This window comes from Boeremia exigua, assembly GCF_020726555.1.
Source record: "Boeremia exigua strain MPI-SDFR-AT-0100 chromosome Unknown C7974scaffold_15, whole genome shotgun sequence".
In the NCBI taxonomy this organism is placed as follows: Eukaryota; Fungi; Ascomycota; class Dothideomycetes; order Pleosporales; family Didymellaceae; genus Boeremia; species Boeremia exigua.
In genome coordinates, this window is record NW_025763532.1 from 884449 (window position 1) to 908978 (window position 24530).

Genomic DNA, 24530 nt, shown 5'->3' on the forward strand with positions numbered 1-24530 from the left:
AGGAACCACGCCAAAACCTCCATCTCCACACGCAGCATTTAGTGCCCTGTACAAGGGAACCAAGTATGTAAACAGGCGCGCGATCAACGCAACCTCGGCAGACTGCATGCTTGATGAAAACACTGCGGGTGATACAGGAGAGTAAAGGGAAACACATCAGTCATGGGGAATTTGACCATCCGACCCGCTCGCTGCTAAAGCCAATTTTCGAAATGACAGGACACACACAACTCCGTAGGACGCTCGCTGCCGTGGCAGCCTCCTTCGTCTATCCGGGAATAGGGGACGGTGACTGGCGATGAACCAGGTCGAAAGAGGTAGGAACTGCTTAAGCGGCGGCAGGGGCGGCAGCAGGTGCCTCCTCGCTCTTCTGCTCGGTAGGTGCAGCGGCCTCAGCGTCAGCGACCTTCTCCTCCTTGGGGGCGGAAGAGTCAGCGGCCTCGGCCTCGTTGCCATCCGATGATGTCCAGAGGGTGAGGTTGTCACGGAGGAGCTGCATGATGAGGGTGCTGTCACGGTAGGACTCCTCAGACAGGGAATCGAGCTCAGCAATGGCGTCGTCAAAGGCCTGCTTGGCGAGGTGGCACGCACGGTCGGGCGAGTTCAGGATCTCATAGTAGAAGACCGAGAAGTTGAGCGCCAGACCCAGACGGATGGGGTGGGTGGGGGTAAGCTCGGTCTGGGCAACGTCGGTGGCCGTCTGTGGATACAATCAGTCGTCTGATCTGCGCTGTGAATTTCATGGTTGCGTCATACCTTGTATGCCTCGTGTGCAGCAGTCGCAGCGACCTTGCGCTTCTCGCCGGAAGCAAATTCGGCAAGGTAGCGGTGGTAGTCACCCTTCCTAAGAGGCTGTCAGTATTGCGATGTGCTTAGTGAGCCGTCTCAACGCACATCTTGTGGTAGAAAACCTTGGATTCACCGGACTCGGCCTTGGGAATGAGGGACTCGTCGAGGACGTTCAGGACATCCTGGCAGACCTGCTCGAGCTCGGTCTCGATCTTCTGGCGGTAGTCGCGGATGGTGCCAACGTGCTTCTCGGAGCCCTTGGACTCCTCCTTCTGCTCAATCGAGGAGATGATGCGCCACGAGGCACGTCGTGTGCCGACGACGTTCTTGTAGGCGACGGACAGGAGGTTGCGCTCGTCAACGGTGAGCTCACCGCCGATCTGTAATGTGTTAGGTCAAGTCATCGGCGCAGCAGCGTCGCTGCGGCCGCGACGAGGCGGCACAGCGCGTGGGCGGTGTAGGTGTACCTTAGCGACTTCCTGCGGAACCGTTAGCATGCAAGCAGGGACGTGAGTGCGAGCGCCGGTGGACTAACCTTCATGTACGTGACCATCTCTGTGGGCAGTAGTGTTAGCATGCGTGGCCGGCACGTTGGGCACGCCAGCACTTACCATCGTAGCGCTCAGCCTGTTCGCAAAGCCTGGCGAGGAAAGTCTTGCTGTGGCGACGTCAATAAGGCGGTCGTCCGGGGCGGCGGGCTGTGTTTCGTACCTCTCGCGCTGTTGGGGCGGCCATGTTAGCAACTGTTGACAATCATCGTGCCCCGGGGTTGAGCGCCCGAGGGGCATCCCGCCGGCCAGCAACGGCGGGGAGGCGCGCAGATAAAGGGTCACGTACCTCGTTCGCCATTGTAACGGTGTGTGGTGGGCGGGAGGGCTGGTGGGAGACTGGGCTGGGTGGAGATGTGTTTTGGAAGGATACAAGGCGGTGTGCTGTTGGGATTCACGGAAGAGTTTGTCGAGTTGTTTTGGGAAGATGGGAGGAAGCGAGCGGCTGTCTAGACAGGTGAAGACGGCGCCAAGGAGCGACTGCCCTGGACACCACCCCCCCACTGCGCCTTCTCCAGAGCCGTGTCGCTCACATGTCCCGCCTGCTTGACTGGCAACGAGGCTGCTTGCCTTGCAAACGCCGCTGCCTTCCACATTCACCGTGTTGCGTCTGCTCCCCAGGTACTCTTGGCAATGAGGGGTCCGCGGGCTAGCAGTCGTGGCTCATTGTGTGTACACAAACAGTCGGCGCAGCCAAACTCAATCGCGTGTCTCGTGAGAGTGCGCTGCTGGCCGCCCGGGCGCCCTTCGATCGAGTCTGTTGCTGCCCCCAGCACCGCCGACTCCGTGACTGCTGTTGCACCGGTCACGCGGCTGCCAGCGAGTGAGATGGACCATGCCACGTCGGGACCAATCAATGCCGCGTAGAACAGGCTAGAAACCCTGGCCCATTCACAGACGTGAAGCCTGAACCACTGCCCATGAGTCGTGTCACTTGAGATGAAGGTCACATTGGCAAACATCTCAGCATCGCATTTCTCGATCACAATGCGAGCGTCGATGCTTGGACGTGTTGAGACACTGCACGAAGCAGGTTGTTTGCCTGCAATTGCATCATATGAGGGGCAAGTCGCCTTCAGCGTCGCAACGAATGCCGTGCTTTCCTGATACCAGAGCAACGGTATTGCTGGTGTACCGACACGTTGCCGTGTCCAGTATCTGCACATCGTATCGGGGACCCGCCAACGGCTCCCCGTCCGCTGCAGCACGCATCCATCATGCAGCGCATACCTAGACACATGATTGTGGCTGCGCTTTACCGTAGCACGTGAAGCAGGGATGTGCCGGTGCGTCTTCTCGGTCGCCGCTGTCCTTCCGAAAACAACCCGATCGTCTGAGACAGCCCTACACAGTACGCACGTCTCCTGTAATCCGTCCATGCCTTCGTCTCGACGTGTTTCAAGGACCAGTTGCTTCACATCAGCAAACGCCAAACACCGAGCATAAGCGCTGCGGTACCCGTGCAAACACCCCTGCGAACTGGTTAGCAATGCCATGTGCAGCTAAAGTGCTTGTCGCGGTGACATACATTAGCCACTGCAATGTGGAGAACTTGACTGCCTCGAGTCTTTCGCGCAATTGCGCAGTCTCCTGCTCGATCCTGGTCTCGGTCTCCTTCAGCTTGAGCTCCTGCACATTTGCCTCCTCTCGGATGCGACCCTTCTCGAGGTTCAGATCTAACCGCACAGATGCCTGCGTCCTTTGAATCTCGTCTCGCAACCGTGAGTTGAGCTTAGCCAGCTCGTTTGTCAATCGTTCGTGCGATGCGCGCGTCAGTGAGGACTCCGTCGAGTCGGCCGTCATGAGCTCCGATCGTAGCTTTGCGAAGTCGACTTTCTGCGTATAGGTGGCTTTTTCTTGGTCCTCGCGAAGGACCATAGTGCGCGTGAGGTTTTGTATGCTGGAAGAGGTCAGTAGATGCTCTGCAGGTCGAGCCATGGTCCGCACCTCTCCTCTATAACATCTCCCAGTACTCTCATCATGCCTTCCGCTTGCTCGTCTGTAAATCCCTCCTCCTTCAGACGTTGAACGAACTTGAGTGTATCGAAGTGATGGTCCTTGAATCGAGGGCTACTGGCACTGAAATTGCGACGGGACACGAGCGCAGAGGCATAGCTGGAAGCAAATTGGGTAGCCTGCTTCTGCGACTGTAGCATACGTTGTCGCTGCAGAGCTGTGATCACAGATCGTGTGGCGCATCGTTCAGGAGCTGCTGAGGATCGGTGCCGCCGGGCTTCAAATACATTTTGTGTCGAAGGCCTGAAAACTGTCGTGCTCGTCCGTGAGCTTTGAGGTAGCAAGAATCGCGGTATCGCCGTCCTCGAGAGCATAGGTGCTGACATTGCGGTGTTGTGGTCGTGAGTGTATCTGCCCGCAAGAAAGCGTGTGAAGCCGACCTGCGCTAGGGAGCTGCGATGCCATGGCTGTCATGGCTAAAAACGGCAAACGTTCCCGGCATCGGCGCAGGTGAAGAGGGTTCATAAATTGGTCTTACTCAATAACATACGAGGATACAGTAGATGGTCGACCATGGCGCTGTAAGACAGTAGCATATACTTCCGTTAACGCATCAAGACAATCCGGCATGCAGTCCTACCACCTGGCGAATCAAAATCGACCTTCCTACATACAAATGCGCTGCCGTTCAATCAAGACGTTCAGGTGAATTACTTGTGATTTGAACCATTGACATAGAAGTCGGCACGTCCAATAGCTTCTCTTTCCGCGCAGTCGGACAACGTTGCGCACGTCTTTCTTGTTGTGACGCCCTGTGTCCATGAAAGTCCACGCACTATTTGTGCAACAGCATCCACATTCACGTCCTCACCTTGATTAAGCACTGCGAACATATCGAAATTTCCACTACCCACCATCAATTAACCTACACACGAGTAGAGGTAACCTGCCTCCAAATGTGCGATCCCAAAAACACCAAAACGTTCCAAAGGTACCAAAGCTGCGGCCACCGTCTGCCCAGAGAAGCTTGCGATTATTACAGCAACGAGCACTTGAAATGCTATGCTGCTCCTGATGTGGCAAAGGACGTACCTTGCTGCGACTGGAAGCAAGGGGAGATATATCCAGGCAAATGCCGTTTCTGTCAGGAAGGTAAAGACATCGATCACGAGTACAAATATGGTAAGGGCTGGGAGAACAGAAAGTACTTCATGTAGAGATGTGTGGATGTGTGGATAGGGACACTGCAAGAATTTCGAGACAGATACGTATGTGCGTAACAATGTATTGATATTGAGAAAAAGGTCAGCTGTCCCAACATCTTACAACACCGTTCGACCAGATGCCATCAAATGCCGAGAAACTGTCCTGCCCTGTATAGATCATGCCTGCGCTATACCGAGCCTAGTGAATACAAGGGCCTAATCTACAAGATGCTTATCTCTCATGTTGTCTAGTCCTTGAATATAAAGAAGTGAAAAGCGTTGATGCGTTCGTCCGCGTTATAGCCCGACGTCGTCGATGACAAGTTTACTTGCCAACAGGGGAACCCGAAGGACGGAATCCGGGGCTCCAGTTCCACTGGGGATCGGCCTTAGCCTCAGCCTCGGCCTCAGCCTCGCGCTTGCCAACGGGGGAACCCGGAGGACGGAATCCGGGGCTCCAGTTCCACTGAGGATCGGCCTCAGCCTCAGCTTCGGCCTCGCGCTTGCCTACAGGAGAGCCTGGAGGACGGAACTTGGGAGACCAGCGCCACTGAGGATCAGCCTCACGCTTGCCAACGGGAGAACCTGGAGGGCGGAACTTGGGGCTCCAGCTCCACTGTGGATCGGCCTCAGCGTCGGCCTCAGCCTCGCGCTTGCCTACAGGAGAACCTGGAGGACGGAACTTGGGAGACCAGCGCCACTGAGGATCAGCCTCACGCTTTCCCACGGGAGAGCCTGGGGGGCGGAACTTGGGAGACCAGCGCCACTGGGGGTCGGCCTCACGCTTTCCTACAGGCGAACCTGGAGGGCGGAACTTGGGAGACCAGCGCCATTGGGGGTCGGCCTCGCGTTTGCCAACGGGGGAACCCGGAGGGCGGAACTTGGGGGACCAGCGCCATTGGGGGTCGGCGTCAGCCTCGCGCTTGGTAAGATCCTCCTCCTCATCTTCGTCGTAGTAGTAGAAGTCCTCAGAAATGTCGATGGGGGCATCGGTGGTGGCCTCAGCGACCTCGGTGGTAGCCTCGGGTTTGGCGACGGCAGCACCGGAAACGGTGGCCGCCAGAACGGCGGCGGCGATAACAGCGGTGAACCTCATCTAAAAGATGTAGAAGGGTACCGTGAAGTGAATGAATAAGTTGGTAGTTGATCGACCGTGACCAAATGATTGTCCGGTAGCTTAACGATGAGTCGATGGTCTGTATAATGCAGTCAAAGATCAGAGTCTTATAGTTGGAGGCCTTCCTGCAGAAACAAAGAATTGAAGTTGTGTCTCTGTTGTATTTCGTCAATAACATCAATAAGGCATATTGAGTGTCAATAGAGACAAGTATAGATTCGGGATGGCGTCCAATACAGAAGCTCTCGTGCAAGTAGGTGAAGGACATCATCAAGGAGACCCCTCTGCACAGAAAGCCAAATCATCCAATCGTAGACCTCTCTACAAAGGGCCACGAAGTCCAGTGTAGCAAGAGACATACTCAAAGGCGAGCATGGACGGTCCAGTATACTCGGTACCATCGAGCTGGTGAACCTGACGCCAATTCACAAAGAACTCGCAGAGCTTCAACAGAACTCGAGAAGGGATTGCTGTTCTCTTGAGATGCGAGTGTGTTGAGGCGAAGTCCGAGGATGGACGGTTTCGGGTCTGAATAGCATCTGAATAGCGAGCCGATTCTTGGCAAGGCGGCACGTTCACCTCCACCCACTCTCGAAAGGACCTCTTGGAAACCCGATAGTCACGCCACGGATATCTCTGTAAGGGCTTAGTAGGACACGGTACTCAAAGAATGTCGCGCAAGCTTGGAGGTGTTCGTCGAACACACTCTCAAACTGGCTGTGCATGGCGATTTTTAAGGCCAATGATCACGCTATCTGTCGCGACGACACGGTCAGTTGGACTCTTCAAGCATTTCCTTCTGTTTCAGCGTCCCAATTCCTGGCTCTTATTCTTTTGCAAACCGCTACGCTCACGGGCTCGACTCGAATCAGACCCAGCTGAGGTTCGTTCATGTAAGCTCGCTTGGCTTAAAGATCTAGGAAGCAGATCCAAGACGACTAGATTATTATGGGAAATACCTTTGCACTCGTTGTTTTGATCACCGGAGTGGTGCAGCATTGTGAGGTACGCGTCGGGCAGACGTGTAGATGACAGTATTAGTCATACATGCTAACCCGGGATTGGCTAGTGAGCCTCGGAGCTTTGGAGCTGCAGTTGCGAAGGATGCGCGCGCCGTCATACCATTGAAACAGTATGCGTACTCGGCTCACGAATTTGACAGTTCCAGCATTACGTGGCGTCTACTCGAGCATCTCCAGGAGCTCGCCTTGGGTATGCCGATCATACTCAGCTTACAGTAGTTCCAGACGATTCATCTCGTCCACTTCAACGCCCGTGAAGCCGTACTACATTACAACACCTATCTTCTACGTCAACGCCGCCCCTCATGTTGGCCATCTGTATACCATGGTCCTCACGGACATCGTCAAACGCTGGAGTGTGCTAAGAGGGAACAATGCGATCATGTGCACAGGGACAGATGAGCACGGGCTGAAGGTTTGAACTCACGTCAACTGGCATTGCATGCGCTGACCATTCAAGGTGCAAAAAGCAGCTGCAAAAGCTGGTGTAGAAGCCAAGGCCTTTTGCGATAAAGGCGCAGATATCTTTCGAGTGCGCAATTCGATTCCAAGCCTATACCTAGCTCACAACGCCTAGGACCTTGCACGGAAGGCCGAGATCTCGAACGACCACTTCGTACGAACGACAGATCAGGATCACAAAGATGCTGTACAATATGCTTGGGTATGAGGGGGCAAAACTGTTCTGGCTGTATACAATGGCGACTGATTGTAAACAGTTTATGCTCCAGGAGAATGGCCTCATTTACGAGCAGAAACACGAGGGTTGGTACTCAATCACTGATGAGTGCTTCTATCCACAGTCAGGTGTACAACCTTGGATCGAACCATCGACAGGAAGAAAGATTATGGTATGGAATTTGTTCACCGATGCCTGAAATGACATACTGACAGGGCTCCAGACATCCATTGAGACTGGTAGCGAAGTAGAGTGGTCCTCGGAAGAGAACTACCACTTTCGCCTCTCACTTTTCCGCGAACGGCTGCTCGAATTCTACAAAGCGAACCCTGAATGGATAGTTCCTGAGCATCGCATGAAGGACGTCGTGCGGGCCGTGGAGTCCGGCCTCGAAGATCTGTCGATCTCTCGCCCTTACGATCGACTTACATGGGGTATCCGAGTCCCAGAAGACGAGTCCCAGACTATCTATGTTTGGCTCGATGCCCTTATGAACTACGCGACGAAGGCGGGCTACCCTTTCACGCCCGGCAAGGAGCAGGAAGGAGGCTGGCCGGCGGATTGTCATGTTATTGGCAAGGATATCGTTCGCTTCCATTGCATCTACTGGCCGGCATTTCTCATGGCACTTGGTCTCCCGCTTCCAAAGAAGATTTTAACCCATGGTCATTGGACCCTTGGAGGCGCAAAGATGTCAAAATCAACTGGTAGGGTGGTGGATCCGTTCCATGCTTTGGATCGATACGGGTCGGATGTAATGCGATTTTACATGGCTCATAACGGTGGCATCCAAGACGACTCCAGCTATGATAATTCCCACATCATTAGTTTGTATAACAAGTTTCTGAATGGGCAGCTTGGCAATCTTGCGTCACGCGTTATCAGGGGCAAGAAGTGGAGTGTCCGCGGCGCAGTCGAGCGCGTTGGCAGTGCACCGGCGGAATACTGGACCGAAGGGCCTGGTTCACAGTTTTGGAGTAATTCTTTGAATACCGTCGCCTCAAAGGTCGATGGCCAATTTGACGAGTACGACCCTCGAAAGGCGTTGCATCAGATCACCGAGTTTGTGCGAGGAGTAAGTAAGCCTTGTATACCACAGAGTATAAACTAACGTATTTCAGGCGAATGCTTTCTTCCAAGATTCGAAGCCGTGGGACAATATACTCGAATTTGCTCCTGGTGAGCCCGGTGAAGCTGTTGATCGTACCATATACCTCGCAGCCGAGGCCTTGCGCATGACAGGTATCCTTCTTCAGCCTTATATGCCGAAGAAAGCAGAGATGCTACTTAACCAGATTGGTGTGCAAGAAGACAGAAGGACTTTGGCATATTGCCAACCTGGCGCTGATCTCGATTATGGCACACCGATGGTCCCTATAGGCTCTAAGCTCGAGGGTGTACTCTTCCCTCCTCTAGCGAGTGAGGAGTGATGTGATTGACCTGTCACAATATTGTAGTATATGTATTCATAGGTTTATGGCCCTGCCTAACCATATTTGCCTGCTCATACGAGGATGAAATTACAATAAAGCCATCCTGTGTCACTTTTCGATAGTTCGACAACAAGTAAATGTTCCCTCGCAGATAGCGTTGCTTGCCTTCTGTTCTGATTGGGCACAGACCAACTCACTGAATATGGCAAGCGAAGCCGAGGCTCGCCAAAGGTGGGCTGTCTAGCCTTTTTTTGCCCTTACACTTTCGCGATCCAACGTCTTCCCGGATCACTCTCACTTGGTCGTAGCAGTGATGGCTTTCAATTGGGATAAGCTTTCGAAAGCCCAGCGCGACTACCCTAAGCCCAAGTTTGCGCTCTCTTACATCGATAAATTGTTGAAGAAGAATCCTGGCAACCCATATCTGGCGGTAAGTAACTCTAGATGTCATGTGATTACTTGGCTCATCCCCAGTAGACATGGCGGGCCGATGTCTCTCTGGAATTACAGTCGCAGCCTGAGGAGGTCGCCAGGTCATTGCGGGATGTCTGCCAAAATAAGGCAACAGTACAAGACGATTTATTGCTCGAGTATGTTTATAGGCTTATTGTGGAGGCGACAACAAGGTCAATGCCGAAGCTCGATCATATCAACACTGTGGGTAGTGAAGGTATCAAAGCTTGGCAGAATGCCGCAAGCCTTCAGCCTACAAAGAAAGGCCGCAAAGACGTTTGGGACGCTCTCTTCACAACGGCAATGCGACAGGGATGCTGGGATGACGTCCGAACAGTATGTTAATGTCTTAGTATATACCGTTCAACTGGAAATGTGCTGATGCATACAGGCAATAGTGAAGTACAGAGTGGAAGGAGCATCGTCGGACAAGTTGACCTACTACACACAAATTTTTGCTCAGCAGATGTCCGCCGAACAGAAGATTCAGACAAGTCAGATAACAGGTGTTGCAGACAGAATGGCTGAGATCCAGCTGGGTGTAGCCTTGAAGCAAATGAAAGACGCGTATGAGAGATCCGAGGTAAGATATGTCACCATGTGCGCCATTACTTTCATTTAACGACATCAGAGCGACCCGATCAGTGTGAAGGACATCCGAGACCTTCGTTTCATGGCCAAGATGTTTGCGCGTCAGGGGAAATGCGCTGAACTCTTGGAACTTTGGCAATCACCACCTGCCCACTTGGTCCCTATCATGGAGAAGCATGCTCTCGACATCTCGTTGCTCACGGTCGACATTCTCGCAAGCGCACAGCAGTACAAGCTACTCGAGAAGCACATTCTTGATCTCATCGAAAGCGCAACTTCAGCTATGAGCGAAGGTAACTCTGTACCATTACGACAGTTGTGTTCATCAAGAGCGAACATCTGGACTCACTTGATTGATGCATCTAGAGAGTTGTACCCATCCGATGAGTAAGAAACATACAGTTGAGCATTCGAACACCAGCTCATGATTACAGGTCCAGACAAAAAGTTTCATCGGTTAAGGACCGCGTCTTCGGTTTCGACACATTGACACTGGACCGACCCTTACGCCTTGTCCGCTTGATCTTGCGCAATTATCTTGACGAAAGCACGTTAGATGATTGCAAAGATTTCTGGAAGCAATTCTCTAGGATACCTGGATGCTTCACAGACATACGTCGTGCTGTGGAGAAGATGAGTGACGAAGAGCGGATAGATTTCCTCTCCTACATTGAAGAAGATATAATCGCCACAAAACCAAGCGACCAGGACCCTAAGTCTAAGCTCGAAGACTGGGCACGGGCTGAGATCTGCGTTCTGAAGTTCACGTATCTGATTACTGTGTCTCTTAAGACGTCACCAAGCTCCAAAGAGACATTGGAGTTGCTGATCGAAAGGGCGTCAAAGATTAGCCAAACGTTGCCGAAAGACCCTGATCCGATCATGATAATTGCTTACTGTTTGACAAACATAAGCCGCCAAGACGCCGAATTGAGCAGTACTTCAAGTGGTACTTCTCGAAGTCTCATGCAGGCTACGATGCTCGTACGCGCTGCTGTGGAGCGGGACACCGAGAAAGAGAACCGTCCACTTGCGCTACTGGCTTCTCGCCTGCATCTCAATCTTGGACTGGGAAGAGTTGCTTTTCAACTGTGGAAACATGTTAAAGTCAAAGAGATGCTCGTGGACACTCTATCTCCGTACCTCTTGTCACACATAGCTCTTACACAACCGTTCGATGTCAAGCATCATCAAGGTTTCTCTGCAGACAAGGAGCTGAAACATGTCGTCGACACCATCAACAGGATGAGTAAAATTCAGGAAGGTTTGATCTACAGAGATATAAAGCGCTTCCATTGGGATTCAGCATTTGATCTCATTTCGATGAACGCCAAATTAACGTCTTCCTTGACAAGACGTACCTCCATCCTCGAACGCCGCCGCATTGCTCGCATCAAGGGAGAACCAGCGGGCGATCTTCCAGACGTCGATTACAGAAGTAAGTTGTACAGTCGTCGTGCTTGAATATAACACCTAACCTACCCATCAGGTACTCAGTCCCCATCTGACAACATCGACCGGGCCGTTTTCCCTGCCTATGAACACTCGGATGTGCACCGACCTTACTCAATTCTCGTGCCTGCCGGTATCCCATCAGCAGACGACATCATCACGCAAGGCCACGACCGCGAATCTGTCAGCAAGATCCTCTACCGCGACGGCCTGCCGATCAACTGGACACCAGCGAGCACACCAGAGCGTACCAACGGCGGAACCGCAGAAGAGCACCATATCAACAAGAACTTTTGGCACCCGATCTCCACCCTCCTCTACTCAGCACTCAACCCCGAGACCAAAGTCGATGCCGCGCACTTCACCACACTCACCACCAGCCTCAAACAGCTGCGCCTGGACCAAGAAAGCATAATCGCCACCACATCACCCAGTAAAGACCCCATCGACGAGCCCCCCATGATCAGCGAAACCATGCTCATCGCAACCTACTCCGCGCTCGAAGTCTTGCGCGCCCTGCCCCGCCTGGCAAACGAGATCAAAGAGCGCGTCGTGCAGTCCAAAGCCCCGCACCCGATGAAGTCGCAGGTGCCCAAGGACTGGGCGAAGCAGATCGACGCCGACACCAAAGGCGCGTTTGACGCAATTGGCAAGGTGGCGAATGGCTACATTGGACTGCTGCAGAAGAGGGGCGCGGCGGCGTTCAAGGCACAGGTCCGGTGGGGAAAGACGGGGGCTGCGTTGAAGCCGCTGATCAGCGATGACGATGTCGAGTACTATGCAAAAGAGTATGTGGATGCGGCGGTTGAGGCCTGGAAGGGTGTGTTGCAGGTGAAGCTGAAGTAGGCAGCGAGAGCATATCCAAGGTCAGATATACGGTGAATGTCAGATAGACGCAATAAAAGCAATTCGTTCGACTCGACGTCGTGGTGATCATGCAGTCAAGCAAGTTGACATGTGCACGTGTGTGAGTTAGCAGCCAAAAAAGAGTGACATCGATTACGAAAAAGAGCCAGTGTGGATGCCCACGCAGCAGCAAAAAGGAAATGACCCGAAGGCGATTTGAACGCCTAACCTTCAGGAGACACCAAACTGGAATCTGACGCGCTACCGTTGCGCCATCGGGCCGGTATTACAGGTCATCTTATGTAATCACTTCAGTTTTCAAGCATTGAACAACTATATAGCGCACACAAACGAGCAGCTCGAGCCTGTGAGATGATTAATTAACTACTGAAGATCTTGAACTAGTACATGGTGGGTATCTCGAGCAGAGAGCGTCCAGATTACTTGCCCTCCACGCTTTTTCCGGCGGAAAACCAAACCAAACCAAACCAAACCAATTGCAGACACGGGAACCGGTCAGCCCCCGCTCTGCCATTGGGGGAACATACCATGCCGCTCAACTCTACGAGAACAAGCGCATGCTGGGCAGGAAACATAAACACAAGCAGGGAAAACTCGCATCACACTCGATCGCGTCGTCATGACTGCCCCGTCTGGCCCGTCTGGCCAGGCTGCACCTGCGCGCCATTCTCCGCGTCGTTGCGGCCCGTCTGCTCGTTCTCCTTCGCATCGCCGTTCTCCTGACGCTGGCGCCGGACCTCCTCCGTATCCTGATCGACATCGTGGTGTTTGCCGCGCCAGCCCTCGTGATTCTGGCTCGGCGTGAAGTCTGCCATGTGGTGCTTGAGCGCGCCGGCTTTTGCGCCAGCCACGCCCTGGACTTGGTGCCGCAGATGGCCCTCCTGGTACTCGCCAGCCTGCTCTAGATGGTCCAGCTCCGAGATGTCGGAGCTCGAGATGGACGATGAGCGCGATGCTTGGGTGTAGATTACTTGGTCGCCTTCTTTCTTCTTTTTCTCGCGCTGCTCGTTCTTCATTTGCTCCATCTTCTCGGCATCGCCCTGGCAGTCGAGGGTTCGGATATGCAGGCCAGGGAAATTAGAGGCGAAGAAGGTTTTCAGCTGTGGGAGTAGCTGGGCATTGGGACGATATGTGCCGCTGTCGTTATCGATGATGAGTTCGTAGTAGCCAGGATCGGTCTTGGGCTCCTGTTTGGGAGGCCCGTCATCCATGTCCTGAGGAGGGTGTGACTGTTGGCTTGGGTCCTCGGGAGATTTGTTCGGATGCTTGAGGCGCCGAACGAAGAACTCGCCGGAGAAGGCAATATATGCTGCTACATCACTGTGCATAGTGTGTTTGGACAGCATGTCGATGCCGAACTCCTTGCCGGTTTCTGTGAAGCGGAAGAGTCCGTCCAGGGTCAGGACGTACGTAAAGATCCGCCCGCCTTGGTCGTAGTGGACAAGTTCGAGGAACTTCTGCGTAAAGGCTTTGCAGGGCTCTGCGAACTCCTTATATTCTGTCGCGTGGTCGAAGTTGTAGACGCGGGCGTGCTGATGGTGAAGGGCCTTGGAGAGGATAAAGCCGCGCACGCCCTTGGCAGTGAACATGCTCTTGACAAAGGGCTTGAAGACGACGTAGCGGTGGTACATGTGCTCGGGGACCGGGCCGCGCAGCTGCAGCTGGTTGGATTGGAAGTTGTATCGCTCAGCCTTGGTCTTGCCAGTGCGGCGCGACACGCTGCCCGATTCGTCGGGCTCCTTCTGGCCCAGCAGGCGGCCCAGCAGCGGTGAGTAGTGGCGTATCCAGAACTGGGGCCCGATTGTGTAGACGCGGCCACCGTGCTCGTCCTGCGTACGGCCCAGGACCTCGGCGCTGACGGTCAGGGTGCCGGTCATGTGCTGAGCCTTGCGGATACAGACAGCGACGGCACGCAGCACAAAGGCACGCTTGCTGACCATGCGCTTGCGCAGCGGGAACACCTGCTGGTGGATGCCGGCCCAGTTTTCGTTGACCGAGGCGACCTCGACGTGGACGTTGCCCAGACGGTCGTCGTGGTCGGCCGGATCCTCGTCGTAGATGCGGCACTTGAGGCGGAAGCCGCTCGCGGGCACGTTGGCGACGATCCACTCCTGGTTCCACTCGGGGTCGGTGTTCTGGCGCACGGTGCGGGTGCGCAGGGTCAAGGGCGGGTCTTCCTTGTGGCGGGTAGGCAGGGCCGTCATCAGCTCGGCGAGGATGAAGGGATCGGCGGAGAGGGTGTTGATGTCGGCCAGCGGCAGGTTGTTGGCGCGGTGGAAGGTGAACTTGACCGTGTACCCGGGCTGTGGTGCGTTCAGCGGTGCGTTCAGCGTGCGGGCGGCGGCGGCCCCCATGGGCGCGGCGCTCTACTGCGTACTGCGTACCTCTCTGCGCGGGATAGGCGTGTCATCATAGCCCCCCTCGGGGCCCTGGCTCTCGCTGGTGCTGCTCTTCTGCGGCTTGGGCGCCTCGAAGGCCGGCTCGTCCGGCCCTGCGGCGTCGGACGGGGCGCCCGTCGCCGGGCCCGGGTGTGTCTCGGCCATGCCGCTGTCCTCCTTCTCCTGGGCCATGGCCTGCGCGTCTCGTTGCGCTGCGTCTCGTTCGCGCGCGCGGCGTCGCTCGGGACTCGGGGCTGTCGATGCGCGCAGCTCGCAGTCGGCGCTAGGGATCGTTTGCGGAGCGTGGGCGCACAACGACGGAGCGCGGGAGGGTGCGGTTGAGCGATGCAGTATGGGCGCAGTACTGCCAGAGAAAAAGATCGCAGGGAACGGGGCGCAGTAGAGGGAATGCGGCTGGCAGGCGCCCCGCGCGTCGCATCCGGCGGAGCCCTCAGGGCTGGCACGGGACGGGTGGGCGGTGCTAAGCTTCGATGGTCGCCTAGGCAAAGGCTTGATCGTGTCAGAGGCTGCCTGCCGTTCCAGTCGACGGCCGTTTCATTCGTCAACACGCCCACCGGACCAGGCCTGCTCTTCCCCTTCGGTGCAATTCGCACTTCTCAATACGGAACCCGGCATCTTGCACGGCAGCATACGTCATGCCGTAACTGCATTGAAATCTTGTTGATCTGCACATGAAAATCTCACCAAATGAGGTCATGAGGTACGAGTTCAAGATCGGGTTTGTCTCTTGAGAGAAGATGCTCTAGTCTACCGTATCTCCAGCAACAGCTCCACCTGCTTCCATCTCTGTCTATTACAATATGTATTCAAAAAAACTACGAAAGCGTCCAGGGGACCACACAGCGCCCGCTCGTTGGTGCTGGTCGTGAAACATGGGTATCATACAAAGACGTCAAGCGACACGAAGGTAACATGCAAGTCTAGTCAGCAATGGTGCTGCCTCTTGCTGGTCCTTTACGCCATCGCCATCTCGATCTTCTTGCCCTTCATGCTCTTCCACTCCACAAAAGCAGCGCCGATGATCGACACTGCGCCTGCAGCAACCGACACGTAGAATGTCTGAGTCAAGGCGAGGTTGTAGGCCGAGAGCACGCCAGGAAGGAAGCGTTGTTCGATCGCGTTCTTGAGCTCAGTCGCACCCACAACCAGGACGAGGCTTGAGTCGAGCTCGGGCACCACGCTGTTGAGATTCTTGATGAGTTGGTTGGTGAACACGTTTTGGGCGACCGAGATGAAGAGTGCGCCACCAAGAGTCTGACTGAACATCATGGTAGCAGTGCCGATAGGAATGTCGTCTGCTGGGAGGACCGTCTGGACCGCAATAAGAATTTGCTGCATCCCGAATCCGACACCAGCACCAAACATGAACTGGTAGCCTATCCATGCGCTTGCGCCTGTATCTGTCTCGAACGTCGTTAGGAGACCAGCTCCAACAGCCATCAGAACGGATGAGAGCAGCATAAACGGTGTGTAGTAGCCGGTGTAGGTGACAAGACCACCAGCCAGCATGGAGATGATGACAAGGCCGAGGATAGCTGGGAGGTTCATGATGCCAGACTTGGTCGCGGAGACCCCTTTCACGGCTTGGAACCAGATTGCTACTTCTGTTAGCTGTCATTCGGTGACCTGGTGAGAAGACTTACGAAGAAAGTAGACCATGACGAAGAAGGAGGCGCCGAGCATAGCTCCAAACAAGGCCGATCCCCAGACGTTACGGTTGAGGAATACACGAGGAGGCACGGTAGCATCCTCTTGCTTCCACCATTGAATAGCGATGAAGCCACCAATGAGCACAACGAACAAGACAAGGAGAGCAATAATGCGACCACTGCCCCATGCATACTTGCTTCCACCCCACTGCAGAGCAAGCAGCAAACAGATGATAGCAGGCAAGAACAGCGCAGTGCCTTCAAGGTCGAACTTCTTGACCTGCTCCTTGAAGGTGGCTTCATTCTTCTTGCCGCGACGTTCAATGGTAAAGAACGGGATAATAAACGCGGCGGTGACTGCACCGAGGGGCAGGTTAATGTAGAAGCACCAACGCCAAGTCAGATGATCGGTAAAGGCTCCGCCCATCTAGGGTTTCGTTAGCAAATGCTTGGTTTGTACGAAGATCCACTTCTCCACGCTTCTGGGCATCTCCACTTACCAAAGGTCCGGCGACCGACGCGATACCGTACATGCCGCCGATCAAGCCCATGTAGGCAGGTCGTTGTCGCAGAGGGACAGTGCTTGCAATGATGAGAATGGCGCCACTGAAAATACCAGCAGCTCCTACACCAGCGATAGCGCGGCCAATAATCAGAGTCGTCGAGTTCGGCGCAACACCGCAGATGAGGGAACCGACTTCGAAGATGAACAAGGCGCTGATGTAGACCCATTTAATCGAGTAGTAGGTGTAAAATTTTCCGTAAAGGAGTTGTGTCGCACAAGTTGTCAGTAGGTAAGACGATCCATACCAGCCAACATCATTGAGAGCCTTGAACTGATCAGTGATGCGAGGAATGGCTGTTGCGATGATGGTGTTGTCCTAGAACAGTCAGTTTTGTCGTCTTGATATGGATGGATTGAGCTCACTAAAGCCATGCAGAAGACTGAAAGGCATAGCGCTAATGTGATGATAGCGAGCTTCCATTTGGTGGGGTATTCAAAGTTGTCTTCGTCTTCAATGTCGCTGCTTCTTGAGTTTCGCTTTTCGTTAACCTCGGGCTGCTTCTCTCCGGCGATTTGCTCATGCACAGAAGCCGCAGCAGAAGGCAGACCGCTTTCGCCAACACCCATATCTTTCTTATCGAGCTCGCCCACGCTACGGGCAGCTGTCTTTTCTGAGTCGGCCATGCTGACAGGCCGCAATGTTTGGTTGCGTATCTCGCTCATCTGGTCTGGCTGTGTGGCAGTGATGAACAATGTGAGGGTGCGCGCTAGGAAAGGATCCTGTGTAGTTGTTGAGTAGGACGTGATTCTTAGCCTAAGGAAAGAACTTGGAGCCTGGGGATGGAAGGGTTATAAGTAGGGTGCGGAAGAGGCACGATGATTCATGCGGGCGGCTTAACGTTGTAGTCAAGGTGCAATACCAAGAGGTTGGCCCATCGGTAAAATTAGGGCGCCTTTGTTTGTCGGGATGCGCGACACGAAGCGCCTGGTCACCCTTCAAGGGGTTGAAGATTGCGCTTGCCTGTTTTCGTATGCAGAATCGGTCGAATATTCGTCCCCTACTCTGCGAACATTGGGACGCTTTCACTGCGCAGTCTCACACCGCGAGCTCAATGAGCAAGCGCATGCATTGGTCACATCTGCACGTCGCCATGTTCCACTGATCCCATTAACCTATGACTAGCAAGCACACGAAAAGAACTTCATGAGTATTATGAATTGTCAAATTCTGGCGTTGAACCAGAGTTATCAAGCCAAGACTTTTGTGCGGTGTTCTTGCGCTCCGACCACAATTCCAGACTCTCCAGATCTCCGGCCTGCACTCCGCGAACGTGAGTCGACCCGGGTTCGTTTATTTTTGAGTGGGCCTTTCGGAAAGTGGATACATTCGTCTAGGTCAAGACTTGCGAGCCAAGCACAAGAGAGCTTGAAATGTCTCCATAGGTCCATTATTGCATTAGCTGTGACCCCCATCACCATGAACCAGCCATAACAGGCAATGGTTTTGGTCCGCAGGATAGCTTCTCAGCAGGTGAAAGGATGGTGTTGAGATTTCGTCCGCCGATACATGACCAGCTTGGATGCCTGAGAATCTGATTATGCGCGGGTGATCGGCTGCAGGTTGGCTGAGCAGTTTGTGGCTTAGTCTTGGCGTTTTGGTCCGTTTTCGCGTCGTGAAAATGTCGGAGACGGCCACTACAGATGGTCCGTCTCCGACATTTCAGCCTGGTTTCATCTGTTCCGAGAGGTCATCGCGTCACAGGTGCAGAGAATTGCTCAGCAGGTGCATCGATTAGGTAGCTGCTGCCTGTCCCTTGGGGCCTTAACGATGCTTAATGATGGCAATATGGGCATCGTCGCGAGTGCACGCGAAGGATTCTCTGTGCAGGCGTCAATGACTGTTCGCAACAAGATGCCCAATATGAACGATGCCCAGTTCAACACCTCAGCGGACCCTTCTCTCACGATTCAGGGAATATTGGATACGCGACCTTTGAGATAACCAACTTTAGCACAGAACTTGCAACTATCATAATGCCCAAAGCCGAAACCTATTAAAGCATTATCTATGTTGTAGGCAAAAAGGTATTTCATGGAGCTTTCTGACGTTTTCCTAACTTTACTGTGGTGGAATATTTGGCTTACATCCGTTGGCTTACGCCGCCCAACAAAACGCAGCATCAGACGCGACGGATCAATGATCCTGTTGAAATGCTTTTTAAACAGAGCACATGCGATTAATCACATTCTACCAATTACTGCAGGGTATACATCAGTGGCCCAGCGTACGCCAAACCAACAACGGGAAACAGGGGTGTCGCGCCGTAACCTCTCTTGGTGTGGCCGCTTTTGATGTCCAGCACCTGAGCATTATCATCCCTTCGAACCGAGGACACGCACGTTAAATCCGCTAGATCTGATTGTAGATACTTCTGATTGCTAGAGATGGCACCTACATCTTACGAATTCCACGTCATCCAACAATAAGTGTGTATGTGTGTCTCAGTCTGGTCTGTTGTGGATATGCATACATTCGTCAACGTTGTAAAGGGTTACAGACTGAAGTCTAGAGCAAGATCACCAGCAGCTGCTGTACAAAGTACGTTCGAGATCTTCTGCGACTGGAGCTTTACCTACACATGCGCCGCAACGTCCTACGATTACGTGTTGGCCCGTGCACCAACGTACTTCTCGAATCACGTCGCCTTTCAGATAGCATTGAATCTCTCTAGAGTCGAGTTCTTGATTTGTTACCATTGATTTCAGGTGCATGCGTCAAACATTCGATACAAAACCTCAACTGCTCGCTAAAGCGGTCCTGTATGATGTCACGACTTAAGCCCCTTGCTGGAACATCGCCTAACGGCAGAACAGTACCTTTGCGTGTCAGTCTATCACGAGGCCCGGATTGCTGAGGTTTGAACACCAGACGCCAGTGTTCCTATCCTCTCTTCGTCATGCAGACCAACTACTTCGTCTGCACCCTTGGTCAAGCCGCCACCTTGAATCGTCAGCCGAACCCTTACACGACGATTGGGCAATTTGTAGATTACCAAGCACTACACAATCCCTACATTTCAGCCGTTGGATTTCCTGTACCCCGACCACAACAGAATAAATGGAGCTACAAGGTCCTCACTTTCGCGGATGTCGCACGAGGCGTGAACGTGCTTGCAGAAAAACACCTGCAAGCTTTGGGCAGAGCTCCAGAAGCTCCAGAAACAGTAGCGCTACTCTGTCACAGCTCGCCTGAATTCCTATTCACGTGGCTGGCATTGATGAGACTAGGTTACTCAGTACTACTGATTGCACCTCAATGCCAGCCTGCCGCAATATTACATCTTTACAAGTCTTGTCAAGCATCTACCTTGTTCTATGATATCGCACACGCAGAGCGGGCAGAACAAACTTCTTCTTTGGCGAAAGAGGAAGATGCGGCTGGTTTCGATTCACGGCCACTGCTTCTGCGTGAAGGAGAAGATATCTACGAGGTCATCAGTGAGGCAGTGCAGACCAGCTTCAAAACGCCGACTTTAGATGAGACCGCGGTTGCCTATCTACACCACACTTCTGGAACCTCATCTGGTTTACCAAAGCCCATACCACAGTCCCATCGAGCAGGCTTAGGCGTCCTTCCTCACCTACCTACAACTCCAATGAAGTCAACGTTCACCACAACGCCTCTTTACCATGGAGGAATTGCTGATTTGTTCCGGGCATGGACTAGCAATTCTCTGATCTGGTTGTTCCCAGGCAAGGATGTACCCATCACAGCTAGAAACATTTGCAGCAGTCTGGAAGTGGCAGAGTCCCATGCAGCTTTTGAAGGGAATCCGGGCGTGAAGTATTTTTCATCAGTGCCATATGTGCTGCAAATGATGGAATCTGACGAGCACGGTTTGACTTATCTGCAAAAGATGGACATCGTCGGTGTTGGAGGCGCAGCGTTGCCAGCGGAGGTGGGTGATCGCCTTGCAAAGAGCGGCGTGAATCTCATCTCACGGTTTGGAAGTGCTGAATGCGGCTTTATCATGTCATCCTTTCGCGACTTTTCAGCGGACAAGGACTGGCAGTACTTGCGGAATTACAATCCAGAGAAGCTGTTGAGCTTCGAGTCGCGCGAAGACGGCCTTGCCGAGCTTGTAATCAAGCAGGGTTGGCCTCATATGGTATGGAATGTTGAAGAAACGAGTAACAACAGAACGACTAACATTAGGCCCAGGCCAAACAAAACCGTTCAAACGGATCATTCGCAACCGCAGATCTATTCGCTCCACATCCCTCAATCACAGATGCTTGGATATACAACTCTCGTGCCGACTCCCAGCTAACTCTCATCACCGGTAAAAAGTTCGATCCTGCGCCACTCGAGGACGCCATTGCCACATCACCCTACTTGGGCGACGTTCTGATATTTGGTACCAATCGGCCCTATCCAGGGGCACTGTTACTCCGATCCGAGAAGGGCGGCACAATGACTGATCCTGAGCTACTCGATGTACTCAAGCCTGTTGTAGAGAAGCTCAATCGCGACAGCCAGGACCACGCCAGAATCCCTCACGATATGTTGGTACCTCTACCGTATCAAGAACCACTCGAGAAGAGCAGTAAGGGAACTCTTATCCGTAGAGCGGCAGAGGCCAGGTTTGAGAACACTATCAATCGTGCTTACGAAGAACGAGACTCGCCCCAATCGACTGACGTATCTGATGAGGACTTGCCGCAACACCTCAAAGGCCTGATACAGACCATTACATCTCAGTCCGCAGAACTGACGGATGATATGGATCTATTCTCGTATGGTGTTGATTCCATTGCGTGTATGCAGCTACGATCACGACTGAGAGGGCTGATACCGGATTGCGATAAACCACTGCCGATGAGCGTTATCGAGGACTGTGGTTCAATCCAGCGCCTAACGAATTACGTGTTACAAAAGAGACACGGAGAGTCTGGTGTCTTCGAAGAAGATGAAGAACAACTCATGCTAGACCTCGTCAAACAGTATGGCTCTTTCGAAGATAGTCCGCTACAGCCTGCTACAAATGGACAGTTGGGGAGTAGCAGATCTCGGGACGTTGTGGTGTTGACTGGAGCCACCGGTGCTCTCGGAGCACACATCTTGGATTTGCTCCAGAGATCTGAGTCAGTTGAGACTGTGTATTGCCTTGTGAGAGGAGCAGACGAAGACGAGGCTAAAAAGCGAGTGAATATGGCACTCGAGCAAAGAGGTTTGATGAACCTGCTCGTGTCGGATAGAACCGATGCAAAAGTCAAGGTGATACCAGCGCAGCTCGGCGACGAACGCCTTGGCTTGAGCGATTTGCTCTATGATCAGTTAGCGGAAAGAGCAACCTGCATCATTCACGTGGCGTGGACGGTGAATTTCCGCCTGAAGCTCCGAAGCTTTGTCAAAGACAACATAGCAGGTGTCAGAAACCTGCTCAATCTCGCGTTGAGTGCGCAACGTTCGAGCCCTCCACGCTTCGCCTATTGTTCGTCCACGGCCGCGGTCATGAACAGTGAAGTAGATCAGTCCGGCGGCTGGCCCGAAAAGCTTCTACACGACCCTTCTTCAGCATCTCCGCTTGGCTACTCTAGGTCAAAGTGGGTCGCAGAGCATATCTGTGCTGAAGCTGATAGCCGGACGAGTCTTCGCGGTCGGATTGCTGTCGTCCGTGTCGGGCAGCTTGCAGGAGACTCGAAGTCTGGGGTATGGAACACCAAGGAGGCATGGCCAATGATGTTGAGCACTGCAAGCATTATCAAATGTCTACCTGATCTAAGCGATGAAGTTCTCGATTGGTTACCTGTTGATGTTGCGGCACAAGCTTTCCTAGAGTCAACAAGGAAGGAGAACTGCAATCAGACGGAGATACCGGTATATCACGTCTTGAATCCGCATCGTCAGCCGACTTGGCACGATATGCTGCTCTGGTTAAAGCAAAAGGCGGACTTTGAGATCGTCTCGCCGCAAAACTGGCTGCAGCGGTTGGAGGAAAGTAACACTGAGCATTCAGCAAAGAAGTTGCTAGGTCTGTGGAAGGAAGCGTATGGTGACGGTTCGCAAGACACTTCGTCAAGGAGACCATATTTCGCCATGGAGAAGAGCAAGGAGTGTATACCGGTGTTAAGAGGTATAAAGCCGCTTGACGAGGCCTACTTACAGAGGGTGTGGGAGTGGGTGCAAGCGAACGTGCGCTAATCAAAACGCATGTGTCGGTGGTGGGTCCACATACCGCAAATGCTGACCGGTGATTCAACTTTCAAGAGTGTGAGCTAACGGCGGGCGAAAGACGGACGCAGTAGCAAATCTTGAATTTGCTAGTCGGCCACCCGAACATTACAAATTGCTGTCGTTTCCTTGAGCAGACTAGTTGATGGGCCCTTCATTCAGCGACATCTTCACGTATGCACAACAGTCTCCAATTGGGTCCAACCGACTATCTCGCAAAACGCAAAACCGGACAAGAGGGGCCAGTGGTTTTATTATAATGTTTCCCTAGTTGGAGCATATGTGTTCAACTGGAAGTAATCAATCACGATTTCACCGCACTTGCTCGGATACAGTGAATCAGTCTCGCTCGAACGTCAGTGATGTGGCACAGGTCGCAGTCTCGAGTCCTTCTCTGGAATACCAGGTCTTCGCCAGTGAATGAGGTGCAAAAGTGTTGATATTCGTCACCCCGCAATCCTGACGTCTATCTGAGGCACCTGTAACCCCTTCGTTCGTGAAGGGGCAAGGGCGGAGCAGGATCTGATCCGACACCGTTAGCAAAGGAAGTAGCTCATCTTCTTTTGTAGGGCTACATGCATCGCTGCCACCATGCCATGTGATTGTAAGTGTTCCTCTCTCTTTCTTCGTTTGTTGTCGATAGTACACAAGCTATCGCCGGTGGTCAATGCCGAATGAGCGGGAAGTCGCCGCGTGTGGGACGTGGGTAAGGCAGGTATGTTGCAGTTCACAGCGCGCCGAATTAGTTATCCATGCTAGTAGGCCGGGGCGTTGGAGTTCTGACCTGTGGGACGCGGGTGAGGCTGTGTTACTGTTTCAGTGTGCATCAGCAATGGTCTTGATCACAGGAGGAGCTGGAGGAGCTGGAGGAGCTGGAGGAGCTGGAGGAGCTGGAGGAGCTGGAGGAGCAGCCGAAGGAGGGTTGAAGGGCGGCAGGTAGATAACGACATTACACCAGAACTGGATGCGGGACAGGACGTTAACTTTGACAGGGGATTGCAGTGTCTCCCTAGCATAAAGAAAGTGGACACGAGATCTTGGGAGAAAGGCGCGAGACATTGGAAGGAAGACGAGCTGTGTCCCGCCCAACCTCATCAAACCCATTATCGAGCTAAATCTCTGGCACAGGACGCGAGTGGATTCAAGTGTGGATCAAGATGGCACTCATGCCCATCTAAATCTCTTGTCCATGTGCCAAGGTGACATGAGCCTCTTACTCTTCTTCGAGGAAATATACCTCGCTACATTCCTCTCCACTTGTGCACAAAAGAGATGGGTTACATGAGGGTTGTCAGCCATAGCCTGGTTTTCCGAGCGACGGGTATTTCTCAACAAAGTCCTCGAAGCATGACATGCTGAGGCCATGTTTACCCTGCAACACAGCGAGGTCGACACTGTGGCTCGTCATAAACCCAAACAGGTCTTGCAACGCTGTTCCTCAGACAGTGAGTGTACACCTGCCATAGCAATTAGAAAGTGTCAGAGTGAGTCCGGTAAACATCCATCAGAAACAGAACAAACATGCTCGATATTTTGATCCAACATCACCTCCTCGCCCATGGAATACAGTGAATTGTCATTGTATTTAATTAGCAGAGTTTCATGTGATTTCTCTCACAACGTCTATCCG

General features: G+C 53.1%; 8 protein-coding genes and 1 non-coding gene across 9 annotated transcripts; 3 read left to right on the forward strand and 6 right to left on the reverse strand.

The window, feature by feature from the left end:
• Positions 1-236: 236 nt before the first annotated feature.
• Positions 237-1838, reverse strand: C7974DRAFT_82873 (14-3-3 family protein). The gene is made up of 8 exons (XM_046147342.1): positions 1627-1838; positions 1501-1508; positions 1401-1447; positions 1325-1344; positions 1257-1268; positions 895-1169; positions 757-844; positions 237-700 (listed from the first exon to the last, which is right to left on the reverse strand). Exons 1-8 carry the CDS (start codon positions 1636-1638, stop codon positions 329-331), a joined length of 834 nt encoding a protein of 277 aa, XP_045991548.1. The 5' UTR covers positions 1639-1838; the 3' UTR covers positions 237-328.
• An 823-nt stretch (positions 1839-2661) lies between these two features.
• Positions 2662-4017, reverse strand: C7974DRAFT_82870 (uncharacterized protein). Its single transcript, XM_046147341.1, has 3 exons — positions 3285-4017; positions 2866-3237; positions 2662-2809 (listed from the first exon to the last, which is right to left on the reverse strand). The coding sequence occupies exons 1-3, from the start codon at positions 3677-3679 to the stop codon at positions 2752-2754; spliced, it is 825 nt and encodes a 274-aa protein (XP_045991549.1). The 5' UTR covers positions 3680-4017; the 3' UTR covers positions 2662-2751.
• Positions 4018-4823: 806 nt separating this feature from the next.
• Positions 4824-5594, reverse strand: C7974DRAFT_429165 (uncharacterized protein; the record flags this gene model as incomplete). The annotated part of the gene is made up of 1 exon (XM_046144628.1): positions 4824-5594. One exon carries the CDS (start codon positions 5592-5594, stop codon positions 4824-4826), a length of 771 nt encoding a protein of 256 aa, XP_045991550.1.
• Positions 5595-6215: 621 nt separating this feature from the next.
• C7974DRAFT_83078 (tRNA synthetases class I (M)-domain-containing protein) lies at positions 6216-7159 on the forward strand. Its single transcript, XM_046147343.1, has 3 exons — positions 6216-6386; positions 6536-6615; positions 6778-7159. The coding sequence occupies exons 2-3, from the start codon at positions 6564-6566 to the stop codon at positions 7056-7058; spliced, it is 333 nt and encodes a 110-aa protein (XP_045991551.1). The 5' UTR covers positions 6216-6386; positions 6536-6563; the 3' UTR covers positions 7059-7159.
• A 122-nt stretch (positions 7160-7281) lies between these two features.
• C7974DRAFT_437961 (tRNA synthetases class I (M)-domain-containing protein) lies at positions 7282-12091 on the forward strand (the record flags this gene model as incomplete). The annotated part of the gene is made up of 10 exons (XM_046145228.1): positions 7282-7488; positions 7540-8391; positions 8438-8615; positions 8697-8735; positions 9061-9179; positions 9594-9785; positions 9834-10180; positions 10228-10560; positions 10597-11231; positions 11283-12091. 10 exons carry the CDS (start codon positions 7282-7284, stop codon positions 12089-12091), a joined length of 3711 nt encoding a protein of 1236 aa, XP_045991552.1.
• A 201-nt stretch (positions 12092-12292) lies between these two features.
• On the reverse strand, positions 12293-12373 carry C7974DRAFT_t119. Its single transcript has one exon. It is a non-coding gene; the product is annotated as a tRNA-Trp (tRNA).
• A 128-nt stretch (positions 12374-12501) lies between these two features.
• On the reverse strand, positions 12502-15004 carry C7974DRAFT_406110 (uncharacterized protein). The gene is made up of 2 exons (XM_046143118.1): positions 14497-15004; positions 12502-14415 (listed from the first exon to the last, which is right to left on the reverse strand). The coding sequence occupies exons 1-2, from the start codon at positions 14680-14682 to the stop codon at positions 12730-12732; spliced, it is 1872 nt and encodes a 623-aa protein (XP_045991553.1). The 5' UTR covers positions 14683-15004; the 3' UTR covers positions 12502-12729.
• A 332-nt stretch (positions 15005-15336) lies between these two features.
• C7974DRAFT_445485 (major facilitator superfamily domain-containing protein) lies at positions 15337-17388 on the reverse strand (the record flags this gene model as incomplete). Its single annotated transcript, XM_046145550.1, has 4 exons — positions 15337-16109; positions 16155-16587; positions 16661-17041; positions 17089-17388. 4 exons carry the CDS (start codon positions 17386-17388, stop codon positions 15466-15468), a joined length of 1758 nt encoding a protein of 585 aa, XP_045991554.1. The 3' UTR covers positions 15337-15465.
• A 1945-nt stretch (positions 17389-19333) lies between these two features.
• On the forward strand, positions 19334-23273 carry C7974DRAFT_83505 (male sterility protein-domain-containing protein). The gene is made up of 3 exons (XM_046147347.1): positions 19334-19485; positions 19540-20834; positions 20888-23273. The coding sequence occupies exons 2-3, from the start codon at positions 19623-19625 to the stop codon at positions 22868-22870; spliced, it is 3195 nt and encodes a 1064-aa protein (XP_045991555.1). The 5' UTR covers positions 19334-19485; positions 19540-19622; the 3' UTR covers positions 22871-23273.
• The last annotated feature ends 1257 nt before the right edge of the window (positions 23274-24530 follow it).

Excerpts from the sequence above, each read along its gene's own strand:
- C7974DRAFT_406110 (XM_046143118.1), bottom strand. The coding sequence starts at position 14,682 with ATGGCCCAGGAGAAGGAGGACAGCGGCATGGCCGAGACACACCCGGGC. Across the intron at positions 14,416-14,496 it reads CGCCTATCCCGCGCAGAGAG|CCCGGGTACACGGTCAAGTT; the intron begins GTACGCAGTACG and ends AACGCACCACAG.
- C7974DRAFT_83505 (XM_046147347.1), top strand. The coding sequence starts at position 19,623 with ATGCAGACCAACTACTTCGTCTGCACCCTTGGTCAAGCCGCCACCTTG. Across the intron at positions 20,835-20,887 it reads AGCAGGGTTGGCCTCATATG|GCCAAACAAAACCGTTCAAA; the intron begins GTATGGAATGTT and ends CATTAGGCCCAG.
- C7974DRAFT_82870 (XM_046147341.1), bottom strand. The coding sequence starts at position 3,679 with ATGTCAGCACCTATGCTCTCGAGGACGGCGATACCGCGATTCTTGCTA. Across the intron at positions 3,238-3,284 it reads GGAGATGTTATAGAGGAGAG|CATACAAAACCTCACGCGCA; the intron begins GTGCGGACCATG and ends GACCTCTTCCAG. Across the intron at positions 2,810-2,865 it reads TCCACATTGCAGTGGCTAAT|GGGTGTTTGCACGGGTACCG; the intron begins GTATGTCACCGC and ends ACCAGTTCGCAG.
- C7974DRAFT_83078 (XM_046147343.1), top strand. The coding sequence starts at position 6,564 with ATGGGAAATACCTTTGCACTCGTTGTTTTGATCACCGGAGTGGTGCAG. Across the intron at positions 6,616-6,777 it reads CACCGGAGTGGTGCAGCATT|TTCCAGCATTACGTGGCGTC; the intron begins GTGAGGTACGCG and ends CGAATTTGACAG.
- C7974DRAFT_82873 (XM_046147342.1), bottom strand. Across the intron at positions 1,345-1,400 it reads ACAGGCTGAGCGCTACGATG|AGATGGTCACGTACATGAAG; the intron begins GTAAGTGCTGGC and ends TACTGCCCACAG. Across the intron at positions 701-756 it reads CTGCACACGAGGCATACAAG|ACGGCCACCGACGTTGCCCA; the intron begins GTATGACGCAAC and ends TTGTATCCACAG.